Source organism: Stegodyphus dumicola, chromosome 4 (genome assembly GCF_044657685.1).
Source record: "Stegodyphus dumicola isolate Sdum_Otavi_A_Nest chromosome 4, ASM4465768v1".
Taxonomy (NCBI): Eukaryota; Metazoa; Arthropoda; class Arachnida; order Araneae; family Eresidae; genus Stegodyphus; species Stegodyphus dumicola.
The window spans coordinates 56,934,384-56,952,591 of NC_140771.1; the positions used below are offsets into that span (position 1 = coordinate 56,934,384).

Here is an 18,208-nt window from a genome sequence, read left to right on the forward strand (position 1 = left end):
TGTCTTGAAGATGAGCTCCACATCTAGTTTCGATGGATTCTCTTAGCACTGCGATAGCAAACAGGAGGATTGGGTTGAGAAGAGACAGATCCAGCCTTGGCCAGAGTGTCAGCAAACTCATTACCCATAATTCCACAATAACTTGGAATCCACTGCAGAGTAACATTGCAACCATTATTTATTAGAGAATTTATCACAAGCCGACAATTTACAGCAGACCCATTGTTTGAAAGTAAGACTGAAGAAATTGTTTTAATAGTGGCCTGTGAATCAATAAATAGCACAACGACAATATCAAACATCTCTTTTACTGATTTCAGTCAAGGCCAGTTGGACAGCAGCCACTACAGCATCATAGTTGGCACATTTGCACCAACAGCCCCACTAAAGCTACGGTGCCAAGAGTAAACCCTAATACTAACCTTACCATTGCACCAATACAGAACCATCAGTATACACATGCAACCAGTGTGTTATTGGAAATCTTTCTCCAATAAAGGCCAAAGCAGCCACCCTTAATTCTATCTCAATGTAAGGTTTTTTAAAGGCCAGCAGAACCAAGTCTAAATTATAATTTGCCCAGTTCAAATGTCTTAGGAACACAACAATCTCAAGTAGTGGCTGTCTGTTAAATATAGAGATTTAAAAAAAAAAAAAAAACAGACAGTTCCTTTATCACATGTGAAAAGGTAAGTTGGGATTTTAACCTACAGTCTGCAGAATACTACATCTTCCAGAAATCACCACACCTCATCAATTTCTTGACCTACTTGACAGCACTTATTTTCTTTTGATGAGTCAGAGGCTGAATATTAGTTTGTAGCTGGAGTAGAAAATGCTACACTGATGATGATTATCAGGGCATTATTTTGAGTATTTCAACCCCATTCTGTACTGACTCAGAAGCAGTTATGAGAAATTCACCCCCATATTCGATTTTTAAAAAACATGATCTCAAACTTTGAAATTAAATATCATGGCCAATTTGTGTGGTATAGAAGTTTATTTTTTTAATATAAGCATAGTTTTTACTAAATATTTACAGGAGAATGAAACCATACAAAAAATAATATTTCATAATTTTTACAAAAATAATTTTTTTGGTTCTAAAACTGCCCAAAATCAATATTTCTCTTACTTAAACATATTTGTAACTGGTAGTATATGTCTACAATCAGCTGAAAAAAATAAAGGTACCTTAAGGTAAGGTAGTAAGAGCTTATGGACATGCTGTATAAATAATGACAAGATAAATCATCTGGCATGAAAATTTGGTGCCCTTTGGTGGTGGTGCTATTCATGGAAAAATACAAGTATCTAAAATGCTTCTTCAGTTGATAAGTTAGATTTCTTTAAAACTTTAGCCACTCATCAAAATCCATCAACTTTAATTGCAGGTTTTATTTACAAAGCAGTTTTTAAAATGTTAGCAAATATATGATGAACTTTGTTCAGGATGAACATTCATGGTTCTAGATTATTTTGGTCTTTTGTGGCTTGGTTTATTTAATTACGGCAAAGCACACTAGGGCTATCTGCCTAAGGGGAGGGATGCCTTCGTGGAGGACTTTCTAAGGGAAATTGGTTCTTATACACGTTACACATGGAGAAAACCACGAAAACGCCCATGCAGACAGCCCGTTCGCGGGATTCGAACCTCGGACTGAACTACCAGTGTTCAGCGACTTTACCGCTCGGCCGCTCGTGGGCGGTCTTTTGTGGAGATGGTCACCTTAGAGAGGCAATGTTCAATACTGGTATATATCCCCAAAAATGTTGGTTACTTTCAGAGGTGGTTAGCATGAATGTGTTCAGCAGATGATAAATTAGAGAACAAATGAATTTTAATCATTTTTTCTCTAATTTTCAATGCAGGTAATTAAAACTTTTATTTTTTGTATTATTTACTTTTTTTATTTTATCTATTTAAATGATGTGTTTCTAACAAAATATCTGTAAATATTTTAGCTCCTTGAACAAGAGAAGAATGTGTGTCAGCTTTCAGTGAGTGCAAAAGAACTTTCTGTTAATCTAATTGATCTAATACCAATCTAAGGTTGGTTTTTACTTCATTTTAAAATTCAAACTGGTGTTGTTGTCTTCCTTGTATTATTCAATATTAATATAATACACAATTCATATATTGTCATAACGTTAACAGATTTATCGCATTTTTCATGTCTTTGAGTGGTCATGGGAAAAAAATTGCTATTATGCAAATTTTATCTCCTCATTATTCAATTTTCATTACTTTTATAAAAGAAATAGCACAGGAAAGAAAATGATAATACAGCTTTACTATTTAATAAAAGTTAATTACCTAAATTACAAAATAGTGTGTGTTTAAAAATCAAAATTGTACATACCCAGTAGCTAAAAATTGGTCATTAGGTGAAAGTGCCAGTGATGTGCCAGTAATACAACCTTCATCATTAAATTTATATATACATTTTCTGGAAGACATATCCCAAACATAAACTTCGCCAGCATCTGCAATTCATCCAAACAAATAATTATTGCATTCAATAAAAATAGAGATTTGTAAAAATTTCTCTTTCTTTTCATTTTGTTCACTTTCTTAAAGAAATGTCTACAAAATACACATAAATGATTATATATTAAATGCACATAAAGATTCTTAGGAGAAATATGTATCAGTTCACATTCAGAGGGGATGCTTATATATAAAGAAAATTACATTACAAATAATGATAATGTGCTTAAATGAAATATTTATAAACATGATAAAATATTACACAAATGCATAGGTCTTATGACAGCCATGTGACTTATTTGCCACTAAAATTGCAAAAGTGATCAGAACAAGTTACCTTGAATGGACACTCTAGATGTAATTCATATCATTTACTAGGGCATTTACTTAACACCCCCCTCCCCAATTACTGGATTTTCCATGCAAGATTTCTGAGGCACTAATTTTTAAATTACTTTGGTCACTCTACAGCATTTGCCAGATCGAAACATAACACACTAATCCCACTATCCGAGTCACTTGAAAGTGAAAGTACAACTACCCAAACTTTTAAGTGAGGATAAAGCAGCTTTAAAAAATATTGGGAAAGATACATTGTACTGCAGGGATGTAGGAATTTAATTTCTTCAACAATTCCGCTCATATGGGTTATATTCAAAGCCCTAATAATTCATGATAGTTCATCCAATTTATTTCAATGATACCATGAGCGAGAACAACTTTTAGTCAAGAAAAATATTCCAGAGACTCAGTGGTATAAATAGAAAATGTTGTAGTATAAAACATCGTGGAAGAAAAGAAAGCAAAGAGAAAACATTGCAGTTCTAAAAAATTGTGGTACAAAATATCGTCATCGAAAATAATGCAGTTAAAAAAACTTTGCAGCTTAAAATAATCATTATCAAAATTAAAGCTCCCACAAATCTTCGCATGACAATAACATCACAGACATATTTTTTCAGACTTTAACCCGTTCCGTACGGGCATGTCATATGTGCATCAGCAGTGAACATTACCTCAGGGCCGAGTGTGTCATATTTGAATCGGCATTTAATTCACTTTACCGGCCGGGCGTACAACATTTGACTTTTTAGATAGAACGTTTAATTAATATTTCTTGTTGCCGCTAGATGTAGCTGTATGCCTGTTATGGGGAAATATATCGAAAGTATGTTTACCTTCATTCCTATGCAATGATTTTTATTTTTGGTATTTTGTTTCAGAATGAGAGCGAGATTCGTGGGTGAGTGTTGAGCAATGTAATGTCTCTTTAACTGCGTCTAAACAAATGCACATGCTCTCGCTGCATTGAGGTACTTTTTATTTTTATTTTTGTGATATAGTGGGATAGATGTTATATCATTAGAGATTTTTTTTAATACTCTTATATTTTTCCTTTTTTATTACTACTATGAGATTTTTTTAGCTTTGAGATGAATATTTTTAATCGTCAGTGAAGCGTATATTTTTTTAATGGCAAACAAAAGCAGTACCTAAACGTAGAATATACACAATCGCTAATTCGTTAGTGTTGAGTAACGTAATGGCTCTTACTACGTCATTTTATATAAACAAATGAACATGTTTTCAATGCTCTGGAATACTTTTAATTTATTAATTTTTCTTATTTTTATTTTATTTTTTTATCGGTTATACTGGAGTAGATGTTCTATCATTAGAGACTTTTTTATTACTCTTTGAGTTGTCCGGCAATGAGACGAATATTTTGTATCGCTTAGCGAGTTTTTTTTTTTTTTTAATGGCAAAATGAAAGCACTATCTGAATGTAGAACATATGCAAATGCTAAATGAGTCAAGTTTGCTGAGTAAAATATCAGCAAATATTATATTCCTGTGACTAATGCAACGTTGGACTTTGCATACACCCATGTTCCAAAAATATCATACACTGTCTCATTTTGAAACATTGCTTACTTTTCGTTATTTGCTCGTTGGACAGTGACAAGACAAGTTTTAATATTTCTATATATGAAAGACAGTTTTAATATTTTTTAATTTTAATTGTGTGTTGTGTTCAATAAAATCTGCGATTATTTGGATATTTTTCCATATATATTTATTTATGGGATAAAGGGAAAATTATATTATTCTACAATAAGTATTTTATCAAATTTGTAAGGAAAATATAATAATAAAGGCTTAGAATTAATTCTGACGACTACCTGAATGTACCCAAAATTGGATGACAAATTTCATTTATACGAATTTTTTTCCAAAGTTAGGCTTAGCAGCGTAAATTGCCCGTCTTCACAGGATGACATATCCGGTTAACGCGCCGTCCCAAGAGAACGCTTCGGTAACAGAGGTGCCTGTCACGAACGGGTTAAAAGTCGTAAATGCATATTCGCATCATGATTTGTGAGTGCAAGAAGGAAAGAGGAATATATTTCTTTTTATAATTCATAATTTTGAATTAACTAATATATTTTTGCTAAAAAAGTGATAAGGAAACCTCAGCATTTAGAAACTGAAAATGAGTAGAAAAATAATGTAACTTATAGCGCCTAACAGCAGTTTTAATCTTACATAGTTAACTAATAAAGGTCATAAATATATTAATCAATTTTATAAAGTTTCAATGATAATTTTTCATGAAAAATATATCCTAAAAAAGTTTAGAAAAAGGAAGATCTGTAACTGCATGTGATTACCTCTGTAAAAATGATTTCATTTTTTCAAATTATTTTCTTTCACGTTTATTAATCCGATATTCTTTTAGTGAAAATTTTATGTTTTGGTTCTGTTTATTCTTCAAGTGCAGTTAACATTTTCATGCATGGCATGCTGTTAATTATTTGGACATCAATTTGTTAGTTATGATGACAGTCAGCTATGTAATATTTCAGCAGAGGTTTTGAATTTATTGAATTTTACAAAAGCATACTAGGACTATCTGCTTAATGGAAGGAAAGCCTTGATGGAGTACTTTCTCAGGAACTGGTTCATATCCATGTTAAACATTAAAAAAAATCTCAAGAATTAACATGCAACCAGCTTGTTCACTATGTGAAAATATCAGTGTTCAGCAATTCTGGCTCGGGCACTGGTGCCAGTTCAGCAGGGGAATATTAATGGAAGCTAGTTCTTTTTATGTCAGAGACTGCTGGGGAGAAATTTTCGCAGACAGGTAAGGATGGCGAAAGTGTTAATCAACGTCAGATGACCACATCTACAAAAGATTGAAAGGCTATGGCATCTTGAGTGGTAACTTTAAACACGATTTTTTATATTTAACTTTACCTTTAGAGATTTCTTATAAGCACTCTAAAAGTGTTTTTTAATTTTGAGGATATATTTTATTCAAAAATTTTTTAGTTATTGATTGAACTTTTATAACATTCAGTGAAACATTTCCTTAAGACAAACACCTTTGTAAGTTATCAGTATAGTTTTGAAATTTTGGCATTTAATCTCATCTTTCTAAGATGAACAGCTTCATAGAAAAAAAAAAAAAAAATCACTTTGAATGGTAAACGGTGTCTAAAGCGGTAAGCAGTATCTTTGAACGATGTCTAAAGCGGTGAAAGTAATGATTGCGTGGTATTGGCTGGTGTTGTTTGAGTAAAACATTTTTTTTATTTTTTTATTCTGTGTCATCCTTTTTCGTTTACTTTTTGTAGTAGGTTCCAGGAATAAAGAAAGATATAACGGATGTTCCAAACCCATTTATCTTTTTTGAATTATTTTTTGATGAACTGCTCGTGCTTCATATTGTCACTAAAACTAACAGTTTTGTAGAAGAGTATATGAACCAACACCTTGCAAACAAAAAATCAAGAACAAAATCATGGCATTCAACCAGTTCAGAAGAAATATATGTTTTTTGAGGCATACTGATTTCACAAGGTATAACACTGAAACCTGATATTACACTTTACTGGTCTAAAAATTAATTGATCGAAACTCCATTTTAGGGATCTTTTTTATTATAAAAACATCATTTTTATTATACTTTTACTCAAAACATTACATTTTGTGCATTCATTTTTTTCTTTTATTCTTTATTTTGTGAAAGTAAACAGTTTTTAGAAAGTAAAACCTGCACTTATTTTCTCCCTAATACATCGCATAACTATGCACGGCTGTGTGAAAACCGTAGCACTGGGAAATGAATCTTGTACGTTTTCCACCGCAATTAAGGGGTTAAGTCGGTAAGGGTGTGGCTGTATATATATAGTAGACTTGTACGGTAGATTCTATTGTACAGCATATGTAATTTATACATGTATACACATACATTGTACAATGTAGGGGATACGTTCTACATAATAGGAAATCATGCTATATGGGATATACATTATCAAACCAATCTTGTATGCCTCATTCGCTTCACATACGGTGTAACATAGCTCTCTCACCGTACGTCGTGCTACTGCTGGACAAAATATTGGTGGACAAGGTTTTGTTTAGATGAATGAGGCAGATATCACCGAATCAATTAATTACAATAAAGATACTAATGAAATCGAATTAATAGAATTAGCAACTTGTTCTCATTCTGGTAATGAGGAAGAAAACTCAGTCACGACTTTTAATGCACCAAAGCAACCTCTGAATTTAGAAGATATAAATAAAAGGTTATAAAGAGCCAAAACAGTAGAAACACATTTCAAGAAAATTGATCTATCAACAGAGTGGTTTATGAAATTTAAAAGAAAATCGAACGATTGTGCATCCTTATATTTTCAATCTGAAAATTATCTTTAAATAGCAATAACTATGAAGATGAAACTAAGGACTATTAAAGCAATGAATCTGTACAACCAACATTAACAAGACAAGGTTGTTGAAACTTATTTGTTGCTACTTCCAATAGTGAATAAATATTAAATAGTGAATTGCATATTTTCCTTTTCATTAAAAGCTGAATACTAAAATTATTTTAATCTTATATCTTTAAATAAGTATCTGTTGCTTAATGTTTGTTTCTGGTTTTTCCTCATGCAAATTAGATTGCAGGTCAACCGGCAGTAAAGTAACATGGTTGATGCAGATTGGCCAATGATATAGTATCGACAGACTGGCTGATCATGATATGCCAGAATTGGTAAACACTAGCTGGCGTTCCCCTTGGTTTTAATTTAAAAGCTACTCACTGTTGCAAACTAGCTGTTTTAATTCAAGTTACGGAATAAATATTATTTTTATTTTAGATTAATTCTGATTTTTATTTAAGTAAGGTAAAGTATGCTTTTGCTACAACTCCAATGACAACAGTATGAACTCTTGTATAACATGCTCCCGTATTTTAAACTGCTACTCTTTTTTAACTGTCAAATTTGCTGTTTATATAGCATAAACTACAGGTAAACATATACAGTACAAAGTCTTTAATCCGGACTCGTCGGGACTTCGGCGATTCCAGATTAGAGGTTTTTCTGGATTATAGATCATCAATTTAAATCTGGTAAGATGGCATGCAGAAATTATACAATTAAAAAAAATGAAACCGTAATTTATGAAATAAAGAGCAATTATGATCTAAAGGGTATCAAAATTTACAAAAAATAAAGCTTAATATTTATTTGTTTCTTTTATTAAACATTTCTTTCAATGTAAGTTGTTTAAGTTGCTTTGTTTTTTGTGCTGATACTTTCTCTTTAATTCTATAAACAGACATAATTTCTTGTTCAGTTCCACTGTTCAAGTCCTGTAATTGCTGTGTCGAGAATATCGACTAACTTGTCAATCGAAATTTTTTCGTTTTCAATAACCTCTCTGTCACTTTCTTCACTACTGGAAGCGGTTCATCAAAACATGCTTTCGCTTTGTAGATCCTTTGGTAGCTCCAGAATGGGAAACTCCTTTTGACGTAATCGAAAGTTCAAGCTTACTTTTTATAAAATTGCTCTAACAGTCTGCAAAAAATAATAAGCCAGATCCAATTTGAAGATTATGTAACAACGCAATCTGCATCATTAACTGAAATAGATAATTCAATAATTTCAGCCTAGCTTATACCGTCCGTTATACATTAAATGCGCATGCGTAAACGTATTATGTGCATGCGTAAATGCATAATGCATTTAAGAATGCACATATGCATTTCTCATGCATGCATGCGCAGAAAGCTTGAAGCTTTGAGGTGCGGATTATAGATCATTCCGGATTAAAGACTGTACCAGTACAAAGTTTGTAATCCGGACTCGTCGGAACTTCGGCGATTCCGGATTAGGGGTTTTTCTGGATTATAGATCATCAATTTAAATCTGGTAAGATGGCATGCAGAAATTATACAATTAAAAATATGAAACCATAATTTATGAAATAAAGAGCAATTATGTTCTAAAGGGTATCAAAATTTATGAAAAAAAAGCTTAATATTTCTTTGTTTACTTTATTAAACATTTCTTTCAATGTAAGTTGTTTAAGTTGCTTCGTTTTTTGTGCTAATACTTTCTCTTTAATTCTATAAACAGACATAATTTCTTGTTCAGTTACAAAGTTCAACTGTTCAAGTCCTGTGATTGCTGTGTCGAGAATACCAACTAACTTGTCAATCAAAATTTTTTTTTGTTTTCAATAACTTCTCTGTCACTTTCTTCACTATCGGAAGTGCGCATGTGTAAACGCTTTACTGGCTTTATGCGCATGCGTAAGTTTGTGGCTTTGAGGTCCAGGTTATAGATCATTCTGGATAAAGGATGTCCGGATTATAGATCATTCTGAATAATGGACGTCCAGATTACGCACTTTATACTGTACAGAGTTACTGGTTGCAACTGTTGTGGTGATTTCTTCCTTTAAATGAACAAGTTTGTGAGCCTACATATTATAAATATCATACTTTCACTTGAGCCTAAAGAAGAAATCTAATGGGATGAGATTTGGGTTTTGTGGACGAAAGGAGCAATGTAATTTCAACTAATCCATTGTTCTAAAAAATTAAGTATAACACATCATGCACAACTATAGAAAAATACAATTCTGCTCCAGAATTCAATCTTTCCCACTGTGTGTGGCCATACTTGTGGTGCTGACACTGATACTAAACATCGGTATAATCTGTTTGAAGAAGATACATTCCTATTCTTGAAATTTAGAAAGCCAAATCTTTCTAGTATATCTAAATACCTACTGCCATTAATACTAGAATGAAATTTACCATTAATTTCCAACCAATTCAATTACAGCCTTGCCTTTCTTTCTTCAAAACTTGTAGTAGTTCTAGGAAATATGCATGGTAATTACAATGTGCACACTTTATTGCACCACTAAGAACTTACAGTCCCTTACTAAATACTCTAACATACAAGTATTTCTATATCAGTTATTATCAGCACTTGAACATACTGATGTTCATTGCTGAATGTAATATTATATCATTCTAATCCTTTTAAAGCTGTTTTGTTTTAAATTTTTTAATTATTAAAATGTTAATATTCTAAACATGAAATTCTTTACAAATACAGGTATTATAATAAAACACATGCTATATATCAGATATCATATAAAAATAATATTATAACATATACAAATATCCACAATACATTTATTTAGAGATGTGAATACTTACCACCATGAGAATATAACTTGGAGCCATCCTTATTAAATGTAACAGCAATAACTTCTCCATTCATTTTTAAACTTCCAACCCATTCTTTCGTCTAAAAAGTATATACACAAATGTAACCTCAATGAATTAAAAAAACGTACTATCTAATTACTTTTTTATAGCCTCATACATAGGTAAAAACCTAAAAAGATATATAGATGACTTTAATTAATTACTTAATACATGGAAAATATTTGAATTGCAAAATTCAAGTTTTTATATACATCTGAGAGGTAAATCCTTCTCTATTAGAGTATTCTTGTATGTAAGAGAGCTACATATTATTAATTCACAGGTAATACAGCATCAGCTATTTTATTCACTTTTTAAACTTGAATATGGTAAAAAATAGTATCTCACCTTTCCAAAGATGAATAGCATTATGTTTACATTATTAACACAAAATAATAAATTTTCAAAAATTAACATATTTTATTTCTGTCCAGGAACGTATTTCAGAGATACTTTTCTTACTTTGTAATATAAAGGAAACCAAATTAATTTCTCTAAAATCCTAATTATTTGATTAGAAATGACTGATAATTTAATAATCATATATAAACAAAATGGTAGAATCATTGAAAAAAATCTCTGATAATTACTGCCTATTATGAATCAATTGTAATAATGATGACAGAAATGTATTAATAAAATCCTAGTTTGCTACATGATATAATAACAAAAGCTATTTACAATCATTAGAAAACTTTAAAAGAGAAAGAAATTTTACTTTTGCAGTCACTAAATGAATATTTCCATATCGTCCATGAACAACAATATATTTTCCATCAGGCGACATATGAAATCTGCGAATATTCTTTTGTTCCATTCCTATCAAGAATAATATAAAAGTATTTTATTCTAAGCACAGCAAAAATGTCTGCTTTCAAAAAAATTGATTAAAACTAACTTTTCAATTTAAAATCAAGCATAAATAAATAAAAAAATTGAAAAAATTAAAACAAATGTAAAAAGAATCAGATTTCCAGTCAAAATAATTAATTTTGTAATTTTAAATCAATAAAAAAATTCAGAAACTAACCAGGCAAATTAGGTTTAGACAATTAGTAAGATAAATTAAACTAAACAATCAAAAAAAGATACCCAAAACATATTTAAGCCCCCCAAAAAGATAACATTAAATTTACAGAACCTACACAAGATTTACATTAGGAAATAACAAAAAAAAACTTAAATAGTCATGCTCATCATAAAGCAAAATAACAGAAACATTACAAACCTTTTTCCATCGGTATCCTTATGATTTTTCCAGAAACCATATCATAACCAAAATAATGACCAAATTTATTTGACCCTACAACAATTTCATTTCCATCAACAGTAAAATGTGCAGTGTGAACTGGAAACTTCTCAAAATGTACAGACTGTATTTTAGCGTTAATCTTCCCATCTATCTATATAATCAAAAACAAAACAATCATAAATATTGTAAACAAAACATTTTAAAATTAAGTAAGTGCTATAAAAACATTTTACTAAATAGAAAGTACCATACAAGTACAAAGTGCCAATATGAGATCAGCCTACAAATAAAAAGGTTTGAAGGTAGTTTAGAAAATAAGATGATGCATATATGATGGCCTCACATACGAGGCTCGCTAAGAAGGCAGGAGAAATAACTTATAAGTTATTGATAATTCTACAACTATTGCATGCAGATTAACTAACGGTATAAAAACCTTAACCAGAAGATAAGAACAATATAATTCAATAACTTTTAAAGCAAAAAATGCACAATTTACTAAATATACGAATAAAAAACTCAGCTTACTGAGCCGAGTATTAGTGTGCATATATATATATATATATATATATATATATATATATTTATATACTTTTGGTGCGGCCGATCGCAACCAAAAAGGGAAGTACACAACTACACATTAACCAAAAAGGGAAGTATCCTATATACAAAATTTTGACATTATGAGGCTACTCGCATTTGATTATGCCAGACTTGTACTTACGTACAGATGCTACAAAAAGAACTCTTCTGAATCCATTTTAAATCAGTTTTATAATTTGTTTGGGAAAAAGAGTCCTTTATTCTGTCTTTACGCACAGATGTCATGCAAAAACCTCATTAAATTCCGGAATATCGGTTTTTCTGGATTATAGATCATCAGTTTAAATCTGGTAAGATGGCATGCAGAAATTATAAAATAAAAAATATGAAACCATAATTTATGAAATAAAGAGCAATTATGTTCCAAAGGGTATCAAAATTTATGAAAAAAAAGCTTAATATTTCTTTGTTTACTTTATTAAACACTAGCTGTACCCGCCCGGCATTGCCCGTGCATTTAAAAATTGCAGATAAGTGAATAGCGCAGGAATAGTAGTGTAGGACATGTAGACTGTCTCTCTCTCTCTTCCCCCTCCCCACAAGCTACAAAAAAGAAATGAATTGTAATTAATCGATTTAATGTATCGTCAAAACAGCAAACTAACGCTAGAATAAAGAAATCAATTGTTACAATCGAACGTTATTTGAAAACAAATAATAATATCAGTGAGTCAAAAAAACCGTGATTAATTAATTATAAATAATTTTTTTAAAATTTTTCTAATTCAAAAATCGAAAATCGGGCTTCGAGGTCTGGTGGCCAGCCCCTTTGTGCTTCCGTATAAAAAATTCCAGGTCCCTGCGTGCGATAGATTTGGCTGGAGAGCTCAGTCAGACAGACAGACAGACAGATAATTAATTATAAATAATTTTTTTTAAATTTTTCTAATTCAAAAATCGAAAATCGGGCTTCGAGGTCTGGTGGCCAGCCCCTTTGTGCTTCCGTATAAAAAATTCCAGGTCCCTGCGTGCGATAGATTTGGCTGGAGAGCTCGGTCAGACAGACAGACAGACACATTACACTTGCTTTTATTATTATAGATTTCTTTCAATGTAAGTTGTTTAAGTTGCTTCGTTTTTTGTGCTAATACTTTCTCTTTAATTCTATAAACAGATATAATTTCTAGTTCAGATACAAAGTTCAACTGTTCAAGTCCTCTGATTGCTGTGTCGAGAATACCGACTAACTTGTCAATCAAAATTTTTTTGTTTTCAATAACTTCTCTGTCACTTTCTTCACTATCGGAAGTGCGCATGTGTAAACGCTTTACTGGCTTTATGCGCATGCGTAGCAGACACGCGTCAAACGCGCATGTGTAAGTTTGTGGCTTTGAGGTCCAGGTTATAGATAATTCCGGATAATGGATGTCCGGATTATAGATCATTCCGAATAATGAACGTCCGGATTACGCACTTTATACTGTACAGAGTTACTGGTTGCAACTGTTGTGATGATTTCTTCCTTTAAATGAACAAGTTTATGAGTAATTTATGAAATAAAGAGCAATTATGATCTAAAGGGTATCAAAATTTACAAAAAATAAAAAGCTTAATATTTATTTCTTTACTTTATTAAACATTTCTTTCAATGCGCGCATGTGTAAAGCATACATTACGCATAGTCGAAATTAGAAAATTGCAAGCAGAAAACTATTTAATGTGTATTCTTGATATTTATAATGACGAGGAATTTGATTTAAATCATATCAAAGACGGAGTACATCGAGATGAAATACTACATTTAGTAAAGAATTATAAGCTGAATAAAATAAAAACATCTGCCCTGAAGATAAGGATAGTGCTGACAGATCAACTTCCAGTTCATTGCGTGCCGCATCCCCCCCCCTGCAGAGCAGCGTGAAATTGATAAACATATTTCGGAATGGTTAGAGAAACAAAGGATATGCCTTTATCCATTTTTTGCAGCAATTCCACTTTTTGTTGAAGGACATCGAAACATGCTTTCGCTTTGTAGATCCTTTGGGAGCTCCAGAATCGGAAATTCTTTTTGACATAATCGAAAGTTCAAGCTTACTTTTATAAAATTGCTCTAACAGTCTGCAAAAAATAAGATGGATCCAATTAGAAGATTAAAGAACAACGCAATCTGCAACATTAACTGAAATAGATAATTAGATAATTTTAGCTCAGCTTATACCGTCCGCTATACATTAAACGTGCATGCGTAAACGCATATTGCGTTTATGCATGCGCATCATACCTGTATGCATGCACATATGTGTTTATGCATGCACGTTTAATGTATAACCTCAAAGCTATAAACTTTCTGTGCATGTGTAAATGCATAATGCGTTTATGCATGTGCATAATACCTGTATGCATGCACATATGCGTTTACGCATGCGCAGAAAGTTTATAGCTTTGAGGTCCGAATTATAGATCATTCCGGATTATTGACGTTCAGATTAGACTTTTGACTGTAATTGTTTTTATAATTTTAGAGCAGAAACCTTTTTTTGGTTTTTCATACGTGAATACCATTTTTTTTATGTTCAACTATCCAGAATTTGGCATTTCCTGAACTTTCTAGTTAGTTGAGCTTTTACTGTAAACAGCAAAAATATGGTTAACTTTTAAATTAACAAGAATGATGCATTGACCCTAATAAGCAAGCTGAAGAAATCTAGCAATCTAGCACATAAGTATTTTTCCAATGGATAACCACAGACAAAAGAAAAATCATAAATGAATCCATTATGACGAGACAGAAAAATGTGCTGTTTATTGTTATAGGGTGGCAATTAATTGGCTGTACACTTTTGTACATTTCATGCCTTATTTGCATGCCCTTTTCTTAAAAGTAACCAGGAAAAAGTCTGCAGGAATTATATCCGACAATCGCAATGGTCAGTTAAAATTTTTAAAAGAAATAAGATAATTATACAATTACCAAAATTTTTCCTCGAAAGAAACATCATTTGCCACTGGAAATGGTGAACCAACTGATAAATTACTGAAGAACTAGATTCATTCCAAATGTTACAGAAGTTGCAGTATGTTATATATGCATAAAAATAAAAGTATTGATTTTCAATGGAAAATAGAAGTTGGTAATACAGGCTTTAGGGGGGATACAAGAAAAGTTATTTACTATGAAAATTATAAAGATAATTATGCATAACCCTGTCATAATATGGATCAAAGTAAAAATGATAAATTGGAAAGTTTTCAGTAGTAGATCTAATTCAGGTATCAGAACTGATGAAAACCTGGGAGATGAAGAAGAAAACAGGCAAAACTAGGTCTAAAAATAATAATTAAAATAATGTATTGCTTCTTCTTTAAATTCTGCATTATAAGGCAATATTTCTTTTAAGAAATATATTACTTAGGTGAATTAATTAACTTTCTTGAAAAAAAACCATCAGCTGATATTATGTGCAAAAAACTTCTTTCTGTAAAATACTTTTAAAAAATCTGATATTTCAGAAAATAAAATTAGATCATACACAGAAAAACACATTAACTCTTTCGCATTGAAGTCTCCGTAACGCCTGTTCATTCAGGCAACGGCAAACCGCTCCAACGCCTCGTTTATTTTCCACCTAGTGCTTTTCCCTTCCACGTTAGTGTATGGCTCATTGGTTTCGCGAGTTGTTAAGAGACATGTCAATCATTCTTTTGAAGCAACTAAAGGAGACATACGGAAAGCTATTAACATTCGCAGGTGCAATCCGAAGGTGAAACTGCACACAATGGATGAAACCGCTGAAAAACCCCAAGAGAGAAGCAGTCATTTCACTTAAGTAAGTTATTGTTAATGCTGTAGCTACTAGGCAGGGGGGGGGAAAGGAAAACCAATCCAAGACAAATTCGTAAACACGGGCGTTTTCGATGTTTGATGAAAACAGATCTGGTCGTCTCTCAATGTGAAAGAGTTAAGACGATAAAAATCAAACCCATACAATAATTTACAAGAAATTAATTTTAAAGCTAAGGATTAAAAAACTTAAATTGAAATCTTATGAAAGTCTACTAACAGCTGAGATGCAATAAATAAATAAATATTGCAGTTCCAGCCAAGATTAAAATTCCATTCCAAGTGTTTCTGATGTTGCCCCCCTCCCCCAATAACATGCAAACCAATTCCTTAAGAAAGTCTTGATAAAGATATTCCTTAGGCATATAATCTTCAAGAACTATACTAAAATTAAATAATTTGATTTAAATTCAAATGCTTCATTCTTCTCGCTAATACATACATCAGGTTTTAGTACAAATAGCATTTAATTTGTTTTTCACCTCCTGCAGTTTTCTCCCTCTTCTCTTTGATCATTCTTCTACAAATTTGCTTCACTTTGCCTCTTCCTATCTATGCCCCATGTCAGCATCGCACTTTGAACTTTTTTTAAACAACCATAATTTCTGTTTTTGCATATAACTTGGAAGCAGTATGTAGTCAAAAAGTATTCTTCTTCTACAAATCTGCTTCAGTTTATGTCTGCCTATCAATGGCCCATGTCAGCAGCACACTTTGACCACCAGCTGATATTATTTTCTACATTTATTTTCTTCTACCGTTTTTGTTTTTGTATATAATTTGGAAGCAGTAGGTAGTCAAAAAGTCTTCCCAATTAAACACAGATTTTTTTAAAAAATAATTTAACATATTTTCAGGGTTTTTGTTCAAATTCCAACTTCCTAATCAGCTTCCTATTTTGTAATCATACTTTGCAAAATAATTAGTCAAACAATCATCAAATTCTGCAAGCAATGCTTCTAAATTATTAATATATGCAATTATCCCTTTTTAGTACTTTAATGCATTTTAACTTGTCATAAAAGTTGGCTTTTAATTAACTATATATTTTAATATTATTATCAGTAATTTTTCAGTTAGAAATTATCAATTTTCGACATCAAAATCAGCAGTATTTAAAATAGCAACTATACCTGAAAAAGATTCACAGTTCCATTTGTGGCACCTACTAAAGCCACTTTTGAAGTGGGATGGAATTCAACACTTTTCACAATAGCCTAAAAAGAAGAAACTATTAAAATGCTAATAAAAATGAAGAACAGAAAATAAACTTAATACCCTTAAAAGATAGTTTTTAAAAATGTCACTTTTTCCTAATATTTTGATGCATTTCATGCTTATTATATTTCATAACATATACAATTACTTAGCAAAAGAGATTCTAAAAATTTTGCAACATGTTTTGTGCAATGAAATTAAACTGATCAAAAACTGGACAAAAATGTGTATTTTATACCTATAAAAAGTATTTCTACCAATATATGTAAACGTAAAACAAAAGTAAACATAATAAATGTAAACATATAATTTTATAAGTATACAGTATGAAAAGTAAAAATTAACTTTCCCTCTCACCTCAAATTAATCAATTATTATTATTTTTTCATTGAATTAATAAAAATCAATAATTTATAATTGCAAATTTATGAAATGCATATAAAACATTTTCAAAATATAGTAATCAAAAATCTCCACATCTTGGGATTTGAGAGTGTATGACTTTCAAGCCATAAAATAAAAATTATTACAACTTAAAAAAAAAAAAAAAAAAAGAATAAATTCAAAAGAACAGATAAAAGCAATTAATTTCTTGACTTTTTTTTATAGAACACTATACATTAAATATATTTTAATTTTGCATGAAAAAATAGGATAAAGAGAATACAGAAAAAAAAAAAAAAAAAAGTTTGCACTTTTCTTTTCAGAAATCCATTTGCTTAAAAATTTTAAGTTGCTCAAGTTCCTCTCCTCTCAAATTATACACCAATTAATGTAAAAATTAACTTAAACTTTATTTCCTTACTGCTAGGGAGTTTACCTTAAAATAATGCAAAACAAAATTAAAGCCAACACAAAGCAGTAGCTTGTTGAAACTTACAGTATATTAAATGGGTTATACAACCAGTAAACCTATGCAAAGCTGGAATACTAACTGTTTGGACAGATAAACCTCATCTAATATTTAACAATATTAAAAGTACTAATATCAGGCATTCACATCTGTTCTATTCAGCAGCTTTTTTTCTATAAGCAAGCAACGTCAAAAACAACAGCCTATTACAAATAATGTCAGTTACAATTTACAGTTCTAATTTTAACCTATGCTACTTTCCATAAAATCTCTAACCCTATGGACTTAATGAGTGCAGGCCAAAATAACGTATGAAGGGGAAAAAATTCATATAAATTTAATTGTTAAGACAGCTTAAATGAAATGTCACACTCACACCTTCCACACACACATAAAAAAATGAATATATAAATCTCACT

At 31.1% G+C, this 18,208-nt stretch overlaps 1 protein-coding gene across 7 annotated transcripts in view; it reads right to left on the reverse strand.

The window, feature by feature from the left end:
• wcd (U3 small nucleolar RNA-associated protein 18 homolog wicked) overlaps positions 1-18,208 on the reverse strand; it is a 73,395-nt gene that overhangs the window by 14,323 nt on the left and 40,864 nt on the right. For all 7 annotated transcript variants that reach the window (XR_015040669.1, XR_015040670.1, XM_085814927.1 and 4 more), the window contains exons 10-14: positions 16,852-16,935; positions 11,311-11,485; positions 10,801-10,901; positions 10,032-10,122; positions 2,367-2,490 (exon numbers count right to left, since the gene is read on the reverse strand). Coding sequence is in view for 5 of the 7 variants with exons in the window: in XM_085814927.1 (XP_085671053.1) it covers positions 2,367-2,490; positions 10,032-10,122; positions 10,801-10,901; positions 11,311-11,485; positions 16,852-16,935 (575 nt within the window). In the remaining 2 variants the exon portion in view is untranslated. The remainder of the gene's footprint in view (positions 1-2,366; positions 2,491-10,031; positions 10,123-10,800; positions 10,902-11,310; positions 11,486-16,851; positions 16,936-18,208) is intronic.